We start from the raw sequence: 26,754 nt of genomic DNA, 5'->3' as shown, positions 1-26,754 counted from the left end.
TCCCAAGAGCAACCCAACAGGATTTCTAAATACAGAAGCATCATTCAGATACGGTTCTTTTTACCATAATGAAGGGAAGCACAAATCTTACAGATTCCAGAGGCCATGCCTGGCAAACAAAAAGAGCAATCAAAATTTTATCAGCACCCACTCTTGCCATAAGAAGACAGGATCATTCTATGTCTAGTGCCAGGCGGCTTGGGCTCCACGTGGAGATTTTCTCTGAGGAGCTTCAACAAATGTATACCTACAAATTGTCGCAAAAGATAATTCTAATTCCCAGAAATAGCCACTTTCACACCATCATGCCTTTACTCACGCTGTTGTCTCCCTCATTTGCCTCCTCTATCCAATACCCGTTCCTCAAGACTTAGACAAGCGTCAGCTTTGCTAACCCCCTTCCCATTTTCCCCAATCCCACCAGAATTAAGGGACTAAATTTATAGGCTGAGTTCCCATTTGCTGAGTTCCCATTGCATTTGTTGAATTTCTTTATCACAGTAGCTCACTATCTTATAGTTAGACACATACTATATCTCCCCGGCTAACCTGTGAACTTCTTGAAGATAGGGAATGCATTTATTTTCATACTTTAGAGCTTTATATTCAGTAGGAGTTTAATAAATGTTAACTGACTGAAAACTGAATTAACAATGTTTCCTGTCAACCTAGCTGACATAATCTAAGTTTTATTTGTACCCGGTATGGCTTATTAAAAGTGGGCTTTACTCAGCTCAATATCGAAGAAACAAACAACCCAATCCAAAAATGGGCAGAAGACCTAAATAGACATTTCTCCAAAGAAGATATACAGATTGCCAACAAGCACATGAAAGAATGTTCAACATCATTAATCATTAGAGAAATGCAAATCAAAACTACAATGAGATATCATCTCACACCGGTCAGAATGACCATCATCAAAAAATCTACAAACAATAAATGCTGGCGAGGGTGTGGAGAAAAGGGAACCCTCTTGCACTGTTGGTGGGAATGTAAATTGATACAGCAACAATGGAGAAGAGTATGGAGTTTCCTTAAAAAACTAAAAATAGAACTACCAAACGACCCAGCAATCCCACTACTGGGCATATACCCTAAGAAAACCATAATTCTAAAAGAGTCATGTACCACAATGTTCATTGCAGCTCTATTTACAATAGCCAGGACATGGAAGCAACCTAAGTGTCCATCAACAGATGAATGGGTAAAGAAGATGTGGCACATATATACAATGGAATATTACTCAGCCATAAAAAGAAACGAAATTGAGTTACTTGTAGTGAGGTGGATGGACCTAAAGTCTGTCATACAGAGTGAAATAAGTCAGAAAGAGAAAGACAAATACCATATGCTGACACACATATATAGAATCTAAACAAAACAAACAAAATAAATGGTCATGAAGAACCTAGGGGCAAGACGGGAATAAAGACACAGACCTACTAGAGAATGGACTTGATACGGGGAGGGGGAAGGGTAAGCTGGGACAAAGTGAGAGAGTAGCATGGACATATATACACTACAAAACGTAAAATAGCTAGCTAGTGGGAAGCAGCCGCATAGCAGCGGGGCATAGCAGCGGGAGATAGCTCGGTGCTTTGTAACCACCTAGAGGGGTGGGATAGGGAGAGTGGGAGGGAGGGAGACGCAAATGGGAAGAGATATGGGGACATGTGTATATGTACAACTGATTCACTTTGTTATAAAGCAGAAACTAACAAACACACCATTGTAAAGCAATTATATTCCAATAAACATGTTAAAAAATAAAGTATATGATTCAATGGTTTTTACTGTAGGAAAAAAAGTGGGCATTACTGATCATAGATTGTTAAAATTATGTTTATTAAAGAAAATAATCGAACTGTTTATTTTACTAACATAACACAATCTAAACATTTTCTGTTTTGTTTTTGGTGTGTGTCCCATAACATATTCTAAAAAGCTTGAATGCCATACGGTATGAAATGGAGATAACTCACCCTTCAACTTATAAATACCTAACCTATTATATTTAAGGAACAAAACACCTAAATTACTTAGTTTCCTAATAATACTGCAAAATTAGCTTTACAGATGAGGTAAAACCCTGCTTTGAGATACGGTAAAAATAAATATATCCCAGGAAAGGACATGTAATTTAAGTTCAAACACTAAGAGTGTTTCTTGTGAGAAAAAATAGTGGCATATACTGTTTTGAATCGTTCCTATTTAAATTGGAATAAACCTACTATAGAAATGGATGCTCAAGCAATTCCGGTATGAACAGATACCGAAAGGAAATCAATCCTCTCAGAGTATCAAAAAGCAAAATAGGGAGGAAGCTGAAGTAGGTAATGACCCAACCACTCATTCCCAGCCATTGACCCCTGATATCGTCAAAGAGCTATTGAAGCTAGCAGCTGGTCACTTGGCATCTGAAATGAACCTACCACTGTATTTATCCTCCACTATAGAAAAATGTAGCATATTCAACTCCAACTCACAAAAGAACCAATACTGATGAACAGAACTATTCTCAACACTGTGAAAATATGTCCCACAGTGACAAACTTTAAGTAGACAGCTTCCCAGTGCTTTTAAAATATAATTTGACTTCCATGAGTTTTCAAAACCAAATCTTAAGCAAGATACCGCGTCCTTTACTCTTAGGTCAGAGATGCTGACAAGAGTAGAGTGATAAAGTGGCCGCAGGGCCGCATACAAGCACAGATATTGATTTAAATTCCATCAAGTACAGCTGCTTTCCACAGCAGTTTAACTGCCAAAGTAGAGGACATTCGCTCTGTACCAAGTGACAGCACAATTCTGAGAGCACTACAGATGTCCTCAGGTCACCCACCCTCAGGCAACTGGGGGCTAACCAGAGGAGCTAAATTCAACACTGGTTGTGATCCTCATTCCTTTTTTTTCTGGAAGGATCAGTAGGTTTCTACCAATTTCACATCTGTTTCAACTTTTCATATACTCTATTCAGACATCTACATACTTTACAAATTATGGTTTGGCTCTTACTGAATCATGCCTTAAAAAAGGTCATCCCAGAGCGGAACCAACGGGAACCAACTATGCTGGAATCATCACCACCATAATTTTACCTGCCTCACTGATAAAAATGGGTCCTTCTACACGAATACTTCAAATCAAAACTTTTCTGGATGGATACAGTGACTGCCTCATTACTCTCCAAGAATTAGAGGGGGGAAAAAAGCCTATAAATTTAGTCCCTTTTAATCCAGGATAAACTGTTTGTTTAGAATTTTTTATTTTGTTTGTTCTAGAAACAATATTACAGTCTGTGCTTGGTGCTCACTCTTCATTGCTGCACAGGATGTGGGGACGGAAGGCGATCCTCCAGGCAAGAAGCTTAGTCTCCATTCCACCACCCTGAGTTTACCAGGCTGTTAGATTCAGAAGTTTGTATCATTAAATCACATGTAATTAGATTTTCAATTCACTACCACCTTTGCTAACATGCAAAGCAGCCAACAGATCCTCCAGAGATTTTATTCATGATAAAACAAATAAGGCAAATGAAAAAGCATTAACTTTTATGAACTGTATACAAGTACCTTACAAGTCAGTAAAAAATAACTAATCAGTGCACAACCTCTGCTGTGCTTGAGTAAGGAGGTACTTACTCAGCACCTCCTAGCTGGAAAGGACTCAATGACTTAACTGAGAACTAATAAAGTGAACCAGCTTGCGGAAGCCATAAGCTGGTTAGAAGAGCCAGGATGACCTCAAGCTGCATCTTTGAGGTTCTCATCTTCCCCCAGCACCATGCTACTCCTATGTCACACTAGGCTTAGATTTTAATCTTTTCATGAATTTATCTTCCCAACAAGAATGTAAGCCTCTTAAAATCTCTGTATATTTTGCCCCTTAGCTCATGTGAAGTATACAGCAAATCTGTGATAAACAATACAAAGAAAACCAGTACAATACACTATTAAATAATCCCAGAATTGCCATAAACCTAACGTGCTCAAAGATCTGTACTTTTAACCCCAACTCTAGCAAATTCTGGCCCCTATTGTTTTTTTTTTTTATCTATTAAAGATAGACAGTACTAACCCCTCTCAACTGTCTAATGGTCTTAAATAGCCCAAACATAATGACACACAGCCCTTTGGAGCAAACAAAGTACTCCACCATCTGGAATAAAAACCACAGAGTGTGTGGAAGTGTATTCCTGAATCAGTACAAATATTCATATTGGAAGTGGAAGAGCTATTGATACATTCCACTGGAACTTTTTTAAAGTGGTCTAAGGTTTTCTATCTGTAAAATAGAGTTCAAAAAATAAGACAGAGGGACTTCCTTGGTGGTCCAGTGGCTAATACTCCGCACTCTCAATGTAGGGGGCCCGGGGTTCGATTCCTGATCAGGGAACTAGATCCCACATGCCGCAAAGAAGATCCCAAACGCAGCAACTAAGACCCGGCGCAGCCAAATAAAATAGTAAGGCAGAAAGTTATGTTAACTGTTTATTCTCCACACTGGCAGCTCTCAAAATATGATCTGGGAACCCCAGGGAAACTCAAAGACCCTTTCAAGGGATACATGAGGTCAAAATTATTTTCATCATAATGCTATGATGTTACTTTCCTTTTTCACACTCATTCTTTCATGAGTATGAGTGGAGTTTACTCATGAGTGTGATAGTACAACCTATTAAGTGCAGAAGCAGATATGAATCCAGCTGTCTTCTATTAAGGCAGACACTAAAGGGACTTGTGAGTGTATAATGATGCCACTCTTCTTACTAAATTGGGTTTTGTTCTGGAAAACATGGGTATTTTTTATTAAAAATGCTTCCATGTTTCTTTTTAACTAAATTTATAAATTTTTTTTAATTTCTCAGTTTTAATTTCCAGTACAGTAAATATAACATATATTCAGGCATACCTCATTTTATTGCACTCATTTTATTGTGCTCCACAGATACTGCATTTTTTCCTTTTTCTTCTTTTTTTTTTTTTTTTTTTTTTTAACAAATGGAAGGTTTGTGGCAACCCTGCAACAAGCAAATCTATCGGCACCATTTCTCCAACAGGATTTGCTCACTTCATGTCTCTGTATCACATTTTGGTCATTTTCTCAAATTTTCAATTTTTTTCAGTTGTTATGTTCGTTATGGTCATCTATGATGAGTGATCTTTGATGTTACTATTGTAACAGTTTACAATAAAGATGTAAAAGATTACAATTCACGGAAAGCTAATATGATTGTTAGCATTTTTTAGCAATAAGGTATTTTTTTACCTAAGGTTTGTACATTTTTCTCAGACCTAATGCTATTGTACACTCACTGGACTACAGTATAGTGTAAACATAAATTTTATACGCACTGGGAAAACCGCAAAATTCATGTGACTCACTTTATTGGTGATATTCACTTTATTGCAGTGGTCTGGAATTGAAACTATCGTATCTCTGAGATGTGCCTGTATAGCTGACAAAAACAAAAACTTCTCAGAGTCAGCTTGGGAACCGACACCAATTTAGGAGTAGAATTTAATGAAATTAAATTTGAGTAAAGAATTTTATTCTAACTGGTGCATATCTACATGCACATGATTTTAAGTTAGAAGATATCGGGCTGAGGTTGGGCAGAGAGGGAAATGGACCAATTACCTCGTGTGACTTTTGAGTTTTCATACCAAACCAAAAGTGCAAGTTTCAGTATAAACAATCTAATCCACAGATGAACTAAATCATATATTGCGCTTCATTCAATAATGCTTCAGCTTGTGCACTGAGGAAGGATTAATGAGCAAGCATCTTATGAATATACCAAACCTCCACCCTCACCCCCCAAAAACACAACAGAAAGAAAATGGAGAGAAAAAAACAAAAAGCAAAAAAACCTGAGCAGGTGAGAGGGCAGACAAAGGACTGATGTTCAGAAACTTCAGTGGGTTTCTGAACTCAGTATCCATACAGACAGACTTACATCCCCAGCCACTCATTAAAATATACCAAGAAGACTACTTTACTGTTCTCACTGCTTACCTCCAGCTAAGAGTCAGAAAACTAATGTATTTTTTCCGTTTCCCCACAGGGAAATCCAGATGCAGAGGATACCGTGCAATGCCTCCAAGAGACACACGTAGTGACATTCAGACATTTGTCTGAAATTTGTAAATATTGTGGTAACTGTTGTATTCCCAGGTGTTGAGCTCATAATTTGAAATCAACCCATAGAACAAAGGTAACCTCTGCTTCATTTGAAATTAAAAGAACTATATTCATTATGTCTCCCCACTATTTCCAGTATGTATATTTAAGCATTAATGTATATAGCTCTATATTAAGTATTAGAGGAATTAAAATGTATACGACAACGCCCACACCCTCAAGATTATTCATTAAAAGTTCAAACAATTAAATAAAAACAAAAGATGTCACCAATTATCTCTCAAATGCATGACAGCCAATGAGTGCCTTTAGCGCTGAAGACACGACAGAATCATTGGGGAATTCTTCAGAACAGGGCCTTAAACTAGTCCTTAAGGGTCATTTTTCTAAACCAAATTATTTAATCCTAAATATAAAAAAGAAGCCTGGCTCACCAAAAACATTACTTTGGTAAAGTACTTTAAAATAAGGTACATAACTGCCATTTCTCAAAATAATGTTCACCCTGAATGTTGACCTTTTCAAACTATTGAATAATGTCTCTAGAAATACTGGAGAAGTCCAATTTGAACATTTTTCTCAGAAAAAAATGTCACTTTTCAAATTATGGTTTAATGAAGATTCGGCTTCAAGGATATTCATCCCAGGACTGTTTTTTTTTTTTTTTTTTTGGCCACAAAACACGACATGTGGGATCTTAGTTCCCCGACCAGGGATCGAACCTGTGCCCCCTGCAGGGGAAGGGGGAGTCTCAACCACTGGACTGCCAGGGAAGTCCACCCCAGGACTGTTTTTAATAGTAAAAAATTGGTTACCACCAAAAAAAAAAAAAAAAGTATGTTAAAATCATCAATGGAATACAATGGAGCAATTAAAAATTACAGAGTGAAATATGTATTTACATGGAGAGATAGTCACTCCATTTCAGGTGAAAAAACCAATCAGTATGTAGAATTATCCCATTTCGTAAACAAATACAAATGTACTTAGAGATAGAAATTATCAGTTGAAGCTGATTATGAAGGATTGAATTTATGGATAATTTTTATGTTCTTTATAGTACTTGTAAGAATTTTAAAGTGCCTACAGTGCACACATACCAATTCTGTGATGAGGAAAAAAGTATATCGTTTTAAAAACACTAATTCTATGTTCCTGACTGATCGATGCCTTCCTCTACCTTGGCAGGTTAGAAGACATCCAAAGATGTTTTTAAGTTCTTCTCACCCATAGTCAGTGGATGACAGAAATTGTTACAAGACAGCTTCCCTGGTGGCACAGGGGTTGTGAGTCCGCCTGCCAACACAGAAGAGATGGGTTCGAGCCCTGGTCTAGGAAGATCCCGCATGCTGCGGAGCAACTAAGCCCGTGCGCCACAACTATGAGCTCACGCTCTAGGGCCCACGAGCCACAACTGAGCCCATGGAGCCCATGTGCCACAACTACTGAAGCCCGAGCGCCCTGGAGCCCGTGCTCTGCAACAGGAAAAACCACTGCAATGAGAAGCCCATGCACCGCGACTAGAGAAAGCCCGCGCGCAGCCACGAAGACCCAACGCAGCCAAAAATAAATAAAAATTAACTAATTAATTTTTTAAAAATTGTTACAATATAAACTTTTGCCCAAGGGTCAAAACTCTGCTAGAAAAAACAAAACAAAACAAAACTCTCGCGTGAGTTTAATTAAATCTACAGCTAACAAGCATCAGGCTTCTCAGGCAACTTGCAACACTTCGCGAGCTAAGAAAATAAAACTATTAAAACATAATTTTTCGACAAGGAAAAGGACGTCGGGGACTTTGAAGTAATGTGCTCTGGGAAGGTGTTACACATTCGAATCCCAAACAAAATAATCCTGACGTGAATCTGAGCTGAAAACCCAGGGGTGGTACAAAAGCCAAGCCTGTCAGCAGAGTTCCAACTCGTGGTCCATGCTCCTTACGAATCAGGGAAGGCAGCAATAACATACCTAAGCTATTTTAAACACTGAAGGGGAAAAAGCGAATGAAAAATAGGCTGTGCGGGGCTTCCCTGGTGGCGCAGTGGTTGAGAGTCCGCCTGCCGATGCAGGGGACACGGGTTCGTGCCCCGGTCCTGGAAGATCCCACATGCCGCGGAGCGGCTGGGTCCGTAAGCCATGGCCGCTGAGCCTGCGCGTCCGGAGCCTGTGCTCCGCAATGGGAGAGGCCACAACAGTGAGAGGCCCGCGTACCGCAAAAAAAAAAAAAAAAAAAATAGGCTGTGCGCAGTAAGGACTCATACAGTAACTGAAACCAAGGTGAATCCTTCGCATTAGGCTTAAATGTTATTACCACACCCACCCCTCCTACTGGTTAGAAAATACTGTGTCTGGTTAAAAAAATGTTAAGGGGCAGCAATACTTATTTTTTTATACAGCTTGCCGGACAAAATCGTTCATGAGGGATCCATCCAAGAAAATAAATAAATAAATGGGTGCATAATAGAGAAGGTTGGGAACCAGGACTGCAGGGAATCCACAGCACCACCGAAGACCCATGACACCCAAGACCAATGACACCTCGTGGTGCCCCTGAGGGTGGCAAGGCAGCAGGCAGGACTTCAGGTGGTATGCGAGGTGGGAAAGGGCCAGCGTGGCCAAGTGGCCGCTGTCAGCACTGACCTGATGACCAGGGACACAGAGAGAGGACGAGAGGCAGGGCTTCAACGCCAGGCCCCTGCAATTCCCATCTGAGCACCTGGATATTTTAAAGAATAAACACCAGCTGCTGTAGTCTGAGTTGCCAATTCTTCTTTTCTTCCCATTTGCCGCTGCACTGAATCACCAGCCCAGCTCTGGACACCTGGTTCTAACAACCAGGCAGCATGGTCCCATTATTAATAACCACAGGGCAGGGTGCCAAGAGGCCATCTAATCTGGCTCTTTGGCTCTATTCTAAACCCTACTTTACGGGGTAAAGGCTAAAAAAAAATCGCTTGGTGTTTCCCAAACATATATTTTAGGCTATAGTATCCTCATAGACTATTTATTTGCAACAAAATACTGTGGCTATTTCCTCTTCTATATTAAAACAAAACCAAAACAAACAACAACAAAAAACCCACTTAATAGTTCTTTCTAGAGTAATACCAGTTTGGTTCCCTCCGTCCCCTGACATCCTCTTATGAGCTATCCATATTCAGCGTCCCTTAAAATCTGCTTCCTACTAAGCATTTATTTTCTATCTCTTATTTTTGCCAGTTGTGTGTTCTAAACATAACTTGTCAATGTTCATCTTTTCAAAAAGGTAAAGCATGACTATTAGTACACCGTGGCCAACCACTTAAATATAGCAATTCAATAATTCACTGCACTTTTATTTAAAAAATCAATTTATCACTTGAGATTTTTTTCCCCTCCTATGCTTATATGAAAAAGGTTATCTGGTAGAAAGGCACTGTTCTTCAATAGCTTAGATGTCTGTCTGTCAACTCCCTGAAAGGACAGTAGAGTGCACGAATCACTTCGGTCACCTCACCTTGGCAAATAATTGACCTCTCCCACAGCCCTGCAATGATTCATTACACAGCCCAGCCAGCCAGCAAGGCTCCATTAGACCTGACTAGTCCAAGACACCAAGGCATACACTCCCCAAGACAGCCCTGCAGGAGCCCATGAGGCCAAGGACCAGCAAATGAAGGCCACTCCGAGCACTGCTGGCCTTGCTGGCCCTCGAAGTTGAAACATTCCCATTCAGACTTGATTGCGCTTAAGTAAGAAGTAAGAACTTAGGTAACAGAATTCCCAAAGTAATTTTTAAAAGTACTGTCTCATAAAACCTGACTCAGGACTTGGGCCTCATTATTCAAAATTCCTCAGTCTATTTCCTCATGTCTAAGTAGCTGTTAATAGTAAAACACATGATCTATTTATTAACTTTAGAAAAACATCACTACATAAAATGTACAGATTGGTTTTAAGATTTACAGGGTTTCCAAAAACATTAAAATGGGGGGGGGAAGCAATTTGAAGTTAGGAAAAGATGGTAATTTTGAAAATATCTGGACCGTTAAACATAGGAAATGCACATATATTAAGAAAGTTAATTTTTAAAAGGTATATTATACTCAGTAGAACTATTTTTAAAAGCTTTGAAAAGCATCCTTTCATACAAAACTTGATGTGCTAATTTGCCCTTACGGAATTTAAAGACACCTAGAGATTAGGCTTTATTAGTTTCCTTTGAGTAGTTAAATACATTACACATTCTCTTCTGTGGCATTTTGTTTATGAGGATATGATGCCTTTTTATTAATGAAAAATTTCACACAACAAATGGTCAGGTTCAGTGATTCAGCCATGGTCACAACTAGGATCACGGGGCGGTATGAGATTCTAAAGTAACTTACGTTCTCTCTGGGCCTCATTTTCCTTTTATTAAACATGGCTAACAGATGCTTATATGTAAGTATACATGGCAGGGACTATACAGAGCTCTACAGATGTAACTTGGTGGTATCATTATCTTTTCTCATAAATAAGCATAGAAAGAAAATACAGGTAAGCATTTAAATTTTACAGTCATTTAAAGAAAACTAAGTCAGAAATTGTGTATCAAAGAAAGCACAATGGATTCACATTCCTCACTGGAAAAAGAGCAATTAAGCAAGTACTTTAATTTCCCTAAATTTCCCAGTGGATTACATCTGCTTCAGAAGTAAGGTAAACACAGCGCAATGGTGTCTTTATTATTCACTAAGCACTTTTCAGGCGACACATTCTGAAGTCTTTTCTAAACAGACTACTCCTCAGATAATATTCACCTGACTGGCTACCAGCTGAAAAGAGGAGTGACTCAAGTTTTAAACCAGTTTCCCACTGATTTAATTGAACAAGAGCACAGCAAAGAGATGCGTCAACTATTTCTACTTTTCAGTTTGCCCCCATGTAAAGCTCTCAGGTGAGTGCTAAGTTATGGAAAGCATACGGACTGAGTGAGCATCTGCAGGGCACCAAGTTGTAAGAGTTAAATCTGGGTCCCCTCCTGCCCCCCTCACATGGATGAGGACCTAATGGTTTGGTGGTTTTCTCGACTGAGAAAGTCAAAGCTACTCCAACCTAACTTTTAATTTACTGTGGAAAATAACTTAATAGCATAAATCAATGCCATTGGACCAAAGGAAATACACACTTAAAAATAAAAAGAATGGATTGATGGATAGGCAAATGATTAAATACAGCACAATGTGCATTGTAGAATCTAGATGGTGGGCACATACGGGTGCTAAGTATATAATGGTTTCAACTTTTCTGGATATTTGAAATTTTTCATAATAAAGTACCGGGGGAATTCAAAATTGTAATCACAATAAAGGAGACAGCAGGTCCCACGGGGAATAACCACAGCCTGGAAGGAAAGACACTGGTTCTCAGCCTAATCCCAGTAACTCACAAAGTTTACAACTGTAAAGGGTCTTGGAAATCCCCCAGGACAGGTAAAATACATGGTTTTGAGTCTGTGAAAAACTAGAAAAATAGGAGCATAGCGTTTTCAAAAAACTAAAAACTGTTCTTTTTGCTGAGATTATATGCCTCTACACTTCTGATTTAAAATATCCTTTATTTCATGAACCGTTGCTGATAGTAAATAAGAAAGTTGTTTTTTTTTTTCTTTTCTATTTTTTTTTTAACATCTTTATTGGAGTATAATTGCTTTACAATGGTGTGTTAGTTTCTGCTTTATAACAAAGTGAATCAGTCATACATAAACATATGTTCCCATATGTCTTCCCTGTTGCGTCTCCCTCCCTCCCACCCTCCCCATCCCACCCCTCCAGGCTGTCACAAAGCACCGAGCCAATATCCCTGTGCCATGCGGCTGCTTCCCACTAGCTATCTACCTTACTGCGTTTGTTAGTGTGTATATGCCCATGACTCTCTCTCGCCCTGTCACAGCTCACCCTTCCCCCTCCCCATAACCTCAAGTCCGTTCTCTAAGAGGTCTGCGTAGAAAGTTGGTTTTTTTATGTCCCTACTTAGCAGTCAAATCTGATCACCCTTGATATCTCATCAATTTCCTCATCTCCTACCTTTGATGTATAATTCCTTGACCTACCTTCAGCAAGAATCCCCCTATCCTTGACGTTTCCTCTTAGTAATTTTCCATCCACAAACCTCATCACTCTGTTCTTGGGTTATAAATTTCCATCTGTCTTTGCTGTAGTTGGAGTTGAGTCTGATCTCTCTCCCCTAATACAATGCCCCTATTGCAATAGTCTTGAATAAAGTCTTTCTTACCTTTTTAACAAGCGTCAGGATAATTTTTTCTTTATTCATACCTTTATACAGGTATGTATAAAGGTCTGGCGACCTTCAGGTACAGAGGGCTTCGCAGCTAATCATAATGCTTGCTGAAAAGAACAATTTGCTTCCCTAGTGTGACTTAAAGGCTCCAAATACTGAGATTTGAAATTGCCCAGAAGCATTAAGACATTAAAAACAAAACAAACAACTTCCCCCACCCGCAGTGTTGGTCTCTTGTAATCTTTTTTTTTTTTTTTTTTTTTTTTTTTTTTTGCGGTACGCGGGCTGGTACGCGGGCCTCTCCCGTTGCGGAGCGCAGGCTCAGCGGCCATGGCTCACGGGCCCAGCCGCTCTGCGGCATGTGGGATCTTCCCGGACCAGGGCACGAACCCGTGTCCCCTGCATCGGCAGGCGGACTCTCAACCACTGCGCCACCAGGGAAGCCCCTCTTGTAATCTTAATAGTCCATGATTTCACTTCAATTTAATTTCAAAGAATGACACTAAAGGGGGAAAGACTATGCCGTAAGATTTTCTTGAGGATGATGACTGTGTCTTATATTATGGACCCAGCATAAGAAAGAAATGATTTCATTGATTGGATGAGAGAAGTAATGGAAGCAGATGAATGTTGTTTATTTCCTGAGGGAGAATGGCATAAATTCAAGGGGGAAAAATATCAATCCTCTGTTCAAATTAGGCAAATCAGAGAAAATTATAAAGACACTTAATTTTTAAACTAACTTATCTTTAAAATTTTTTAGTTAAGAAAACAAGTCCATTTACATGCATCAAAAAGAATAAAATAGGAATAAACGTAACCAAGGAGGTAAAAGACCAGACCTGCACACTGAAAACTATAAGACACTGATAAATTAAGTTGAAGACACAAATAAATGAAAAGATATTCTATGATCATGAGTTGAAAGAATATTGTTAAAATGTCCATACTACTCAAAGCAATCTACAGTTTCAACGCAATTCCTATCAAAATTACAATGGCATCTTTCACAGAAATAGAACAAACAATCCTAAAATTTGGATGGAACCACATTGGACCTCAAATAGCCAAAGCAATCTTTAACAAGAACGAAACTGGAGGCATCACACTTCCTGATTTAAAACTATATTATAAAGTGAGAGTAAATCCAAACAGTATGGTATGGGCATGAAAACAGACACGTAGATCAATGGAGCAGAAAGAGTCCAGAAAAGAGTCCAGAAATAAACTCATATCTATATGGTAAATTAATTTACGACAAAGCAGCCAAGAACATACAGTGGGGAAAGGTCAGTCTCTTCATAAGTGGTGTTGGGGAAAATGGACAGCACATGCAAAAGAAAAACTGAATTACTACCTTACATCATACATGAAATTAACTCAAAATGGATTAAAAACTTGAATATAAGACCTGAACCCATAAAACTCCTAGAAAACATAGGCAGTAGGCTCCTTGACATTGATCTTGGTGATGAGTTTTTGGATTTGACACCAAAAGCAAAGGCAACAAGAGTAAAAATAAACAAGTAGAATTACATCAAACTCAAAAGCTTCTGCACAGCAAAGGAAACCATCAAAGAAATGAAAAGGTAATCTACCGAATGGGAGAAAATATTTGCAAATCACATATCTGATAAGCGGTTTATAGCCAAAATATATAAAGAACTCATATAAGTAAACAGCAAAAAAAAAAAAAATCTGATTTTTAAAATGAGTGGAGGATACAAATAGACATTTTGCCAAAGACATACAGATGGCCAATAGGTACATGAAAAAGTGTTCAATATCACTAATCATGAGGGAAACGCAAATCAGAACCACAATAAAATACCATCTCACACCTCTTAGAATGGCTATTATCAAAAAGATGAGAAATAACAAGTGTCGATAAAGATGTGTAAAAAAAGGAACCTTTGTGCATTATTGATGGGAAGATAAATTCGTGTAGCCAATATGGAAAACAGTACGGAGATCTCTCAAAAAATTAAAAATAGAACTATCACATGATCTAGCAATTCCACTTCTAGGTATTTATCTGAAGGAAACAAAAATACTAACTCAAAAAGATATCTGCGTTACCAAGTTCATTGCAACATTATTTACAGCAGCCAAGACATGGAAACAACCTAAGTGTCCCTCAATGGATGAATTAAAAAAATATGAGATATATATATATTCCATATATATAATATTCCATATATATACTGGAATATTATTCAGCCATAAAAAAGAAGGAAATCCTGCCATTGACAACAACATGAATGGACCTTAAGGGCATTATGCTAAGTGAAATAACTCAGAGAAAGACAAATACCATATGATCTCACTTACATTTGGAATCTTAAAGAAGCAAAAAACTGGCCACTCTTGCCCTCTGAGATGGCCCACACTCTGTGGAGTGTGTTTCTCTCTAAATAAATCCACTTCTTACCTAAATAAAGAAAAGAAAAAAACAACCGAACTCACAGACACAGAATTGTACAAACTTCCAGTTATCAAATAAGTCCTGGGGATGTAATGTACAGCATGGTGACTATAGTTAATAATACTGTATTGTATATTTGAAAGTTGCTAAGAGTAAAAGTTCTCATCACAAAAAAAACTATCTGTGTGTGGTGATGGGTGTTAACTAGACTTATTGTGGTGATTATTTCACAGGACATGCATATATTGAATCATGCTGTACACTTGAAACTAGTATGTCATGTCAATTATATCTCAAATTTCTAAGTTATCTTCAATAACATTATACATTTTTAGAAAACAATTCTATCATGCAGTCAGTTTTAAGTTATCAGTCGGTATGGATGTAACTGTTGATATAATAAGGAAGCACCGTGTGGTGGGGCAAAATCAGAGACGATGTCTATGTAACTGGGGCTGCAACACAGGATAAACACAACCCCTCGCGATAATTAAATCCTCTACCCGAAGCATCACTAGTCTTTGAAGGAAGCTGATCCATGTTTCTAAGAAAAAGGACAGCCCAGGAGCTCCACCCCTGAGGGGACGACTTCATTATAATCTGAAAAATGGAGGAGAGCTTACCCACCTGCTTTCAAATAGGAAATTAATACCTTCTGCAGGTTAGTAGAAAGGTAGATGAAATATTTTAGGCTACTCTGCACGGATCTGCAGAAAAGCGCTATGGAGAGCTCCGTTAAGTGAAAGCCCCCTAACACCACACCCCACTCATTTCTTTTCCTCCTTACCCAACAAGAAGTGGAGAACCTCAAGGTTCTTCAGTTGCAAAAGTCAAAGAGGGAGTTCCCAGGGAGGAGCTCTGCTACCAGGTGTAAGAGGGGTGGGTATACTAGAGGCCAGAAGGGAAAAACAAAGGGCAGGGGATTTCTGAGCTCTGCGGTCGGAGAAATAGCGGTTTCTCTGCTATCAGCAATACACAGCCCATTTTTGGATTGGGCTCTTTGTTTTTTTGTTATTGAGCTGCATACAGAGTGAAGTAAGTCGGAAAGAGAAAGACAAATTCCATATGCTAACACATATATATGGAATCTAAGGAAAAAAAATGTCATGAAGAACCTAGGGGTAAGATAGGAATAAAGACACAGACCTACTAGAGAATGGGAATAAAGACACAGACCTACTAGAGAATGGACTTGAGGACACAGGGAGGGGGAAGGGTAAGCTGGGACGAAGTGAGAGAGTGGCATGGACATATATACACTACCAAATGTAAAATAGATAGCTAGTGGGAAGCAGCCGCACAGCACAGGGAGATCAGCTAGGTGGTTTGTGACCACCTAGAGGGGTGGGATAGGGAGGGTGGGAGGGAGACGAAAGAGGGAAGAGATATGGGAACATATGTATAACTGATTCACTTTGTTATAAAGCAGAAACTAACACACCATTATAAAGCAATTATACTCCAATAAACATGTCAAAAAAAAACAATACACAGCCAACTAATGCAATTTATTAGTAATTGCTAATTAGTGCCAATGACTGGGGAGATGGAAGAGCCTATAGATTCCAAAATAAATCCAAATACTTGTGGGCCATTTGCTGGATTTAAATAAGGTTAAATTTCAACAAAATTTTCACAATCTTGAACTTCGTGAGGCAGAAAGAACTTATATAATGCACATTTAACAGAAACTCTCAAAGTAGCTTTCTTTAAATACCCATGTCTGGGGCACTTTTATAAGAAAGGTAATAGGAAAAAAATTGCATAGTTACAGATATAATCTAAATAAGGTAATACTATAATTATGATTTATTCTTTCTGTACAAGCAAAGAAATTTACCACTGATAAAACTTGAATATGATGCTTTCATATACAGAGCACTGCATATTCTCTGCATTATCTACTGTCGTAGTTTCAGGCACAAACTCCACATCCACTACATCCAACTGACCATCAGTGGGAAAGAGGTTGGGAAAAAGATCAAGAAGAAGAAAAGTCAAAATGCACTTCTAACCTATTAAAAACTGAACTGACTTCCGGGTCCTTGAAGCACTTGGGTGGTTATTTAAACTTGTGGAAAAGAAAGGAAGCAGCTACCATGTGAGGTCTCTGGGTCAGACTATTGTTTCCCATGGGCTCTCTCTGAACAGGTCTAACAGGCTAAGTCAGTGATTCAACACCAAACTAAAAAATAAAACTTGCTAATCAATGTTTTTGGAAAGATTTTAGCTCCGTGGATGTTATCTGTAACTACAATGCTTTACAACCTAGCATATAGCCCTGAATCAAATGGCTAAACTTCTCAGCCACGATAGGAGGCTTTCTGAGGAGCAGGAAATTCCACCTCGCACAATGCCAATAAATACTGAATAAATGAGGGACTTCTGTTTCTGGATCCCCAAATCTTACAGGGATCACTTAACCTAATTCTCTAGTTCTATAACCTACAGAGTATCTCCTTCTTAAAGGGATTAACAATATGTTGCAAAAAATAGACCATTTTACCTTTTTTTTTTAAGATGTTCAGGGTAGGAGTTTAGTAATTAATTAATTAATTTTTGCTGTGTTGGGTCTTCGTTTCTGTGCGAGGGCTTTCTCTAGTTGTGGCAAGCGGGGGCCACTCTTCATCACGGTGCGCGGGCCTCTCACTATCGCGGCCTCTCTTGTTGCGGAGCACAGGCTCCAGACGTGCAGGCTCAGTAGTTGTGGCTCACGGGCCTAGTTGCTCCGCAGCATGTGGTATCCTCCCAGACCAGGGCTCGAACCCGTGTCCCCTGCATTAGCAGGCAGATTCTCAACCACTGCGCCAACAAGGAAGCCCTCACCTTTTTTTTTTCCTACCATACAAAAGTTCAACAACACCAGAGTTCAACTCTCCTCTAACTCCTCAGTCACCAAGTGATGCCAATTCTTCCTCCCCAGGAAGGCTTAGAAAGTAGCCCACTTTCTGGAAACAAACCGCTTCTGATTCAAGCTGGGACTCTGAGCACCCCTCTGATCCCCACTCTGAGCAATCTTCCTACCAATCCTATCCCTCTAAGGTACGTTCCAGAACAAAGAGAATTCCTCCTCCCAGTATATCCTGGGCAGTATTACTGGAAGTGGCCTCTGACCGTAACCACAGTTCCTACTTGTCTGTCTCTCGTCTTCCCTATTTCAGCCATTTTGATCATTCAGGATGTATTTTTGCAGGAAGATAAACTATAGTTCAAAGTTTGAGGAAGTGGTACAGTACAACATCTGACAGAGGGAAGTGACAAGACAACATTTGTATACAGGTCTTTGCTTGAATTAACAAGTATGTACTACTTTTATAACTAGCTTTAATAATTAAACATCTTACAGTGGCCTTTCGAACCTACAACTGAACCTCGCTCGTGTCCTAGTCTAGGGTAAGATAAGCTTCTTAGAGATAAGGAAGCTAACTACGCCTCCCACACGTCTCATTTCAGATTCCCTTATATTCTTTACAGCCCTTGGCACATCGTGTGCTTGTCATAGGATCCAAACATTTTGAAACGGGTTTTTTTTCCCCTTTCCTTTCCTTCCTGCTAACTGAGGTACTCCTTTTGCGTGTCCAAGTAGCTTCCACATTCTGTGTTTTAAACATCTTTCTTCTTATCTCTCTGCCCTTCAGATAGGTGCCCTTGCCCTGGGGAACCCACTGGAGTGACAATGGGCCCTACACATTTAGGTTTTTGACAGGCACGAGGTCCCCCACCTACAGAATTGTAGGACACCGTATGCCTCCAAGTTGCCTTTGACCTTGCAAAGGTCCAAATGGTCGTTTAAACTTTTTTTTTTTCAATCGAGAAACAGTACTTGGTGTTTTGGCAGGCACTTTTGCCTCACACAGGTGTTTTTGCTTTGGCTTTCTCCTGAAACGTTATAATGATATTTTCTACCTCCCCAACCTCACCGTTCTCTACCATGCTTTGCCCTTTATTATGTGTTAAATTTTATTGTTTTAGCACCCATCACTCTCACTTCTGTGTCCTCACTGTTTTTACACACTCCAGTCATCTATCCCCAATTATATATATTTTCTATTTCAGCCGGTGGAGAAATGGTTGTATGATGAAAGGCAAAGGAAAAGAGAATTCGAGATTCTAGGAAGAGCGTCTCCCAAACCAACCCTTACCCGGGAACCCGGAGCGTCGGGAACCAGGCCTGCTCGGGGGTATCCGGGACACCAGAACAGGGTCAGCATCGAAGCGCCCAGGCGTCGGGAGAGCTGATTGGTTCCCCGATGAACCAATCAGCGGGCGAGGCTGTGCACTGGTAAGGGAGGGCCAAGATAAATAGAGCGGATGAAGTTAAAGGAAAAGGGGCAGGTGTGCCAGGCACCAAGGGTTTGCGTGCACTTTTGCACACCCACCCGGTCATTATTAATCCCGGAACTCTGGTCTGCTAAATTCCACCTTCCGAGTTTCCCAGTTTCATAACGCTGAATAGGGGAAGAAACATTACCCTAACGTTCATAAAACGGTCATTAATGGTGAATGGAAGAGTAGCCGTAGGGTTGGGGGAAGGCCATTAAAATCCTTCCTCTCTCCTTTCCCAGTTCCACTCCAGGTCGTCAACCTAACTCAACCGGTTCTTGAAATAGTAGATCACTCAAACTCTCGCTTAATTGCCAAAACTGATTACCAAAATGCTATCATTAGACACCTGGAAGAAGTTTCCCCCTCCCCAAGGACAGGGGGAAACAATATTGGCGTTTATTAAAGGCGCAGGTTTTCCTACCTGCTAAAGGACAAGCGAATGAGCTCTTAGGCTGAAATCAGAGAAACTGAGACCTTCTGAACTGTGCAACCAAGCACGGGGCCGCGGCCGCTTCCAGGGCTCGGACAACCGCCCCACCCCGCAAACCCTGGCGCAGGGACAGTTCCTCCAAGCTCTACCGCACAAACTTCACGCGAAAGCACAAAGATTTGGGGGTAATGGGAGCACAGATACCAGATTTCCCTTCTGTGTTTCAAACTTCAGCAGAGCTGTTCCACGCTCTTTCTTCCAAGTGTCACAGCCACCAGATTCACAGCCGCGTCCAGCCTTAGCTTTCCCACGGTCCAGCGCTGCCACCCACCCATCTACCACCCAAACCCGGGCTGGAGACGCCGCGCCCTCGGGGTTGGGGGAAAGGGGAGTGGGAGAAGAGAGAAATGGCCAGTGTCAGTAAAGAGGTGCCCGCCGAGGCCTGGACGCCAGCAGCCAGCGGAGGGCCCTGGGGCCGAGGAACAAGGAGAGAGGAGGGCTGGAAGCGTGCGGGGAAGGGCCGCGAGGAGAGCAGGGGCGCCGCCGGTGTCGCTGCACTCACTCTGCGTAGCCAGTGGCCCAGGGCAGCCGCCGGGTCTCCTTGAGAATGAGGATAGGGCGGGCGATGTGGTCGGCGCTGCACTCCACCTCGTCCTGAGACAGCCCCAGGAACTCGGGTCGCCCGTAGGGGAAGCGCAGGGGCAGGTCCGAGCCTCCGCAGCCGCCGCCGCCGTGCTCGGAGCCTGAGCTGCCAGCCATGATGCCGCCCATGAAATTGGCCACGGCAGATTTCACTCGAGTGAGCATATTACTCCGGCGCCCGGCAGCAGCGGTGCGAGCAGTGGGCGGCGGCTGGGGCCGGGCGAGGCGCAGCGCGGGTCATGCAGGCTGCGGCGGGCGCACGGGCAGCCGGGCCGGTGGGCGCGCCGCGCTGCTCCCAGAGCCTAGTGCTGCAAGGGGCCGAGCTCCGGCCTCCCGCGCTCAGTGCAGCCGCCGCCGCCCCCTCCCCCCGCTACACTTCCGCAATGGAGCGGCATGGAGCGGGCCGGCCGGGCCGGGGGAGATGCCGAGCGGCTGGGAGGCCGCAGCTTCAGCAGGTCCCTTCCCCGCCTGCTGCGCTCGACTCCTGCGTGAGCGGAACTGAGCCCACCCGGCGAGTCCGCGGAGCCGGCGCAGCTGCTGCCAAGGCTACCGCCGCCGTCGAGTCATGTGATAATACGGCTGCAAGGGCTCCAGCGGCTGCGGGGCCGTAGCTCAGCCCCTCCCCTGCCGGCCCGAGCGAGGCTCGCACCCGGACCGTGACCTCCTCGGGGAGGAGGAGCCACGCTGGGTCTGTACCTGGCGGAGAGGATGGGGGCGCTGTGAGCTGGTGGCTGTACAGGTGTTAGGGGAGGTCACGTGGAGCCGGGCCTCCGGGAAAAGCCAGTTGAATCCACTCGAGGAGAAATGCCGCCTACGCCTTCGAGAAAGGAAACTTCGGGAGCTGAAAGGGGAGACAGGTGGAATCCCGGTGGGACGGCTCCAAGTTCTGTAGTGGAAAGAGGAACACCTGGTGTGAGAGATTTCGGCGCTTTCAAGAAACAAAAAGCAACAACCCACAATGGTTGCACAAAAATCATTAAAAGTTTTTCCCTAGGCATTTCTAAAATTCCTTTTCTTTTTTTTTATTACCACCACAGGCATCATTATCTGCGGGGCAGACCCTGTTTCGAACCCAGAATAAGCTTAATGGCGAAGAAAACAAAAGAGCTCTAAGAAATCAGAAAAAAGCACCATTTTACCTAGTAGTTAACCGCTTAATAGATTTATACAAGCATTTTCCTTCAACGTAACAGCGAAACCAAAGTATCTTTTCAAAGCTGACCCTTGATACACTGAATGCAGCCTTTTCTCTTCTTAATTCGAAACATTGTTATAAAATTATCTAGGGGCACTTTAAAACTGGAGGAATTTAAATATAACAAAGCAACTGAAATGCTAAAGTAAAAGTGAATAAAATGTCTGCAAACGATAAAAGTGTGCGTTGAACTTGTATTAAAACAAAACAAATGTTTGTGAAAAACCGATAAATGTGCTTCATTAGGGGGTAACATTTGTTAAATATTGGCTTAAAAATTGTTTTTCGCAAGAGAGCTGTATCCTGTTCATGTTTACTTATTCTGTATCCTGTTCCTATGTTTACCTACCACGTAATTTGCCAGGACTCTGTGTTACTTGTGGAGTTAAGCGCTGAATGGCTCACTTGGTATTCAGGAGGGAATACAGGCCCCCTTATTGGCGGGGGTTGGGGGGGCGGGGGAGCAGCCCAGGTTTTGGATGGGAAGATAATTCGTTGAAGAGGAATTAGAATCCTGGCTTTTAGGGGAGGCCTGGGTAAACTTCACTGATCCCCCTTTATTCAGTATCTATAATATTTTTTAAGGCATTTTCCCCTTTGGCTTTTTCATGAATAGGTACTCTGGTTTACTATACACCAAATGGTTATGTAAAAAAAAACAACATTCAACGTTTCAGTGAAATACCATTTCTGTCAATGAGTTCTTTTATTACTTTTCACAAAACAGAAATGTAATTTTATTTTGGCCCCCTTTCCCTAATTTTAAAATTGGGGGCAGGATTCTAAAAGATGCAAAATCTAAACAAGCCCAAAAAAGTCTTCTCAACCTTTGCTTTGTTAATTATAAACTGCTTCTGAATGGGAAATCTCAATATAGTGGTTAAACAACCAACCAACCACAAGCCCTGGCATCCACTGAGTCTCATAAAAATTTAGAATCCCCTTCTCAAGCTTTTGCTGTAGAGCAATTACCTTTTAACAACATCCTATGGATACTTCAGTAACAAACCTCTACTGAGATGAAATTATGTTCTTCCCTTCATTTCACCTTAGGGCAAGGCTTTAGTATTTACTAGAAAAAGGATTTATTTTTCCATTTAAAAGTAGCACCGGGCTTCCCCGGTGGTGCAGTGGTTGAGAGTCCGCCTGCTGATGCAGTGGACACGGGTTCGTGCCCCGGTCCGGGAAGATCCCACATGCCGCAGAGCGGCTGGGCCTGTGAGCCATGGCTGCTGAGCCTGTGCGTCCGGAGCCTGTGCTCCGCAACGGGAGAGGGCACAACGGTAAGAAGCCCGCGTACCGCAAAAAAAAAAAAAAAAAAAGATGGGGAATAAAGTCAATATTTTGTAATATATGTAAATGGAGTGTAACCTTTAAAAACTGTATAAAATTTTTTTTTAAGTGTCCAGTTTCTGAAAGTCAAGGCAAGCCTGAGGAATTCTCAGACTGGGGACAAAAGGGGCACAACTTACTACAACAGTGTACAAATGTTAATTTCTTAGTTTTGATGTCAACATTAGGGGAAAACTGGGTGAAGGGTACATAGGAACAAAAAATTTTAAAATAATCAAGGAGATTTGGGTTTCAAGTAGAAAGTAAATGTTCGTTTGGAAGTCAGGCCAGGAGAAGGATGAATAATGCCGTTCCAGGACTCAACCCTCTCACAGCTGTAGGTTCATGCCTCATTGTATTGTATCTAGCAGTTTATCTATGTCTTCCCATTAGATAGTGAAATCCTTTAGGGCAAGAATATTCTTACTCATCTTTGTATTTCCAGCACTTAGCCTAATGCCTAACAAGTAATAGGGCTCAGGGCTCAGTTGATAAATTAATTCCTTTTTTTTTTGGCTGGGCCGTGGGGCATGCAGATCTTAGTTCCTTGACCAGGGATCATACCCATGCCCCCTACAGTGGAAGTGTGGAGTCGTAACCACTGGACTGCCAGGGAATTCCCAGTAAACTAATTCTTAAAAAAAAAAAAAAAATCCATTCAGAGAAGAATGTAACTTGTTTGAATGACCAAATCTGTTATATTTATACCCTCAGTTTTCTTAACGATCTTAAGTTATCCCTTAAGATCTGTCATACCTGTAGGCAGAACTTCCTTAACCTCTGATATCTGATAAGATAAGGCTTAGCTAACTTCAATCAATATCCAGATTGGTAATAATATGGATGGGACTTCCCTGGCAGTCCAGTGATTAAGACTCCACACTTCCCTGCAGCAGGGCCATAATAATATCGTCATGTGGGTCTCTGCTTCACACAAAACTGGTAACCTGATGGTATCAACCAGGATATAGTATTAAAATAGTTAACATTAACTTGCTTTTGCTTCAGAAACAGTTTAGATTCCAGTTTCATATGTAGTAATGTACTGGCTGAAAATCTTTGACTTCGTAAGAGGGATTTATTTATTTCTTCATAGTAAACAAAACCTTTTATTTATAAATAACAATTTCCTTATGAACCAAGAGGTTTATAACTAATTTTTGAGTACAGAGTTATAGAGTCTCAGCAAATTTTACTACCACCAAGTACACACATTTTCTAGATCACAGACACCTAATTTCAGAATATCTGGTACATTCAACCAATGGATTACATCTGACTTTTTCTCTTAATTTCCCATTGGCCACTTTCTATAGACTATTCTATCCTATGCCCACATTGTCCTACTGAAACCACTGCTTTGTAACTGATGCGGGAATTGTATAAACCTGAATCCCTCTCACTTAATTCCTGGTCCCATAATACCTATTGTAGATTAGACTCTGAAATGTGCCGATTACCAGAATACTCATGTATAAAATGGAAAAAAATAATCATTCCAGTCTCATAGGGTAGCTGCAAGGATCAGTGAGAAAATAGTTATAAATATGATATAACTAATGTTGGCCCAGAGTTATCAACCTTTTCTACTTAAATCTATTTTTTTCCTTAGGGACTAGTTTTTCATACTAAAATTTTAAACCATTTCCTTTTTTTGATTTTTACTTACAAAAAGGAAAATAGAAACACCTACCACATAGGATTATTTTGATGATTAAATGGAAAACACGGAAATTCCTAGTATTCTTCCTGATAGAGGGTGGATGGTTAATAAATGAATAATCTACGTTACAATACTGACAGCACCCTGCCCTGTGAGGGAAGGAAAGTTTACAGGCATTGTTTCCAGTGCTCTTCAACACTTTATAAGTTAAACATTGTTAATCAACACCACCTGTTTACTATTGAGGAAAGTGAAATTGGGGAAGGTGAATGAATTGTCTAAGACCACACAGCTAGTAATGAAATAGGACCCAGTCCCACTGTGTACTTTCACATTCCATCAAATAGAAACTTTTCATTATGAAAGATTTTTTTCTTCCTTTTCCAAGTAAAGACCTGGTATTTTGGTTATCTTAAGGATTTTGTAAATTTTCTATGGATTCAGAAATTTTAAAATCTCTTAGAAACCTCAGAACGTTATAAATACGATAATGTCATTTGGAAATTGTTCCAAATTCCAAACAAACTACTTTCCAGTTTTTTAGATAGAACATGTTTCTAATTTGGGAGCTGCCTAAGTCATACTAAAATTGTATGAAAATTCTAAATTCTATTATACTGAAATATCTTTAAAACAATTATATTACCAACCTGTTTTCAAGACTTCCCATGTTCACATCTCTTTTTCAGTGTGATCTAGCCTGCCATTCTCCTGCCATTTAAAAATACCTGCTATCAGGATTATTCTTCGAAGGCAATAGTGGTCTGAGTCAAACAGCCAATGAAGATGGTTTACTCAACGGGAAAATTAGTTTTTGCTCAGAGAAGGGCATGTGGTTCACAAAAATTCAGAAATCAAGCAACTAAAGACAGCTTCTTAACTAAGAATTATAAACTCTCTCTGAAATTACTTTTTATTCCCTCAAAGGATCAGTTTTGTTCTATGCCAGTATATGTGACAGCTATTTAGAATGTCTTGAAATACACAGTTAGTTGCTTTGTCCTTTTTGTCATCAGTTGTATTTTCAATCAAAGTAAAGAGAATTTTTATGCTTGCCTGTGAATATTTTTAGGGTCAGCTTTCCAAAACCAAAACAAAGTAGACTGTCATGGCAATAATCTCAGATTTTATTCAAAAGCAAGACCACCCACCCCAATTACTCTGGTTATCCCTTCATAATGAACATATCCTACTTTTACAAAATTTTTCCCTGTGTCTACTTCAGTGAATTTAAAAATTAATTTATTGTCTCAATTCTCTTCTAATTGTTTGGCTGTGGAAAATTGGCATATTAGATTGCACTTCCTGGACCAGCAACCAGAAGATCCCCTATAGACTTGTTAGAAAAGTAAATTCTCTGGCTCCATCCCACATCTATTGAATCAGAACCAGTAGGGGTGGTACCCAACTATCTAGTTTAACAAGTCGTCCGGGAGATTCTGATAGAAACCATTTGAGAAACACTGGCATATGAGAAACTTGTGCTATTTACGTAATGGACAGGCAGACATGGAAGTGAGGGAATATATCAAATAAGAAAATAAGCAGTGGCCCACATGCTTTGACTCTAAATGGGTACAGAACAAGAATAGCCATGAATGAAACTCATAAACTGGTTCTATTCAGATACATATGAACTGCCCCTCTCTTCTGCTTGATTTCCATAGGCTTACGTTAGTGTAAAACCCCAAGTACATTTGTCTTGGGCAGATCTGTAAATTCTTCAGCATATGGGACACTGTAGAGAAAGAAGTAGGATTGACCATTTCCTCCTAATCATCTCCCAGGCTGCATTACCCAATACGCAGTCTGTCTACGCACATGTTTCTGTCATCTGCCGAGCAGGGGCAGGAAAAAAAAGTAATATATAAATATATTTATATAAATAAGTATATTTATATTAATATAGATTTTTATATAAATAAATACGTATAATATATATTTTTAAAATCTTCGTTTTGGGTAATGTTTTTTAAAAGTACCAAAATGGTCATTATTAGAAAAAGCAAAACCTTTTTGTCCTTCCTTATATCTTTTTATGACTTTGTATTGTTTTTGGTTTGATTGCTGGTACTAAGGCACTAGATATCATTTTTCAATGCCTGAGGCCTTATAGGGTTTTAATCTGGCTCAGAATTCTCCACTTGTGTATCTCCCAGGTACCTCAAAATAAACATATCACAAACAGAATTCATGACCATGACTCCACTTCTTCTTCCCCTGAGACTATAGTGTCAGTTAATGACATCAGTATCCGCCTACCCAATCTGGAAATCTGGGAGGGATCCTCTATTTCATCCCTTTTGTCATCTTCCCATGTCAGTCTGTCAACT

General features: G+C 40.5%; 1 protein-coding gene across 5 annotated transcripts in view; it reads right to left on the bottom strand.

The window, feature by feature from the left end:
• Positions 1 to 20,945, bottom strand: part of PPM1H (protein phosphatase, Mg2+/Mn2+ dependent 1H) — a 264,363-nt gene extending 243,418 nt beyond the window's left edge. Inside the window, exon 1 of one of the 5 annotated variants that reach the window (XM_060305782.2) lies at positions 20,152 to 20,945. In XM_060305782.2, the coding sequence (XP_060161765.1) occupies positions 20,152 to 20,396 (245 nt within the window). In that variant the 5' untranslated portion in view covers positions 20,397 to 20,945. The remainder of the gene's footprint in view (positions 1 to 20,151) is intronic. The other 4 variants (XM_060305786.2, XM_060305783.1, XM_060305784.2 and 1 more) reach the window with 4 other exon arrangements.
• Positions 20,946 to 26,754: the final 5,809 nt, after the last annotated feature.

Source organism: Globicephala melas, chromosome 10, assembly GCF_963455315.2.
Source record: "Globicephala melas chromosome 10, mGloMel1.2, whole genome shotgun sequence".
Taxonomy (NCBI): Eukaryota; Metazoa; Chordata; class Mammalia; order Artiodactyla; family Delphinidae; genus Globicephala; species Globicephala melas.
The sequence above is the reverse complement of the archived record's forward strand: the minus strand, read 5'-3'. Positions and strand labels throughout refer to the sequence as shown.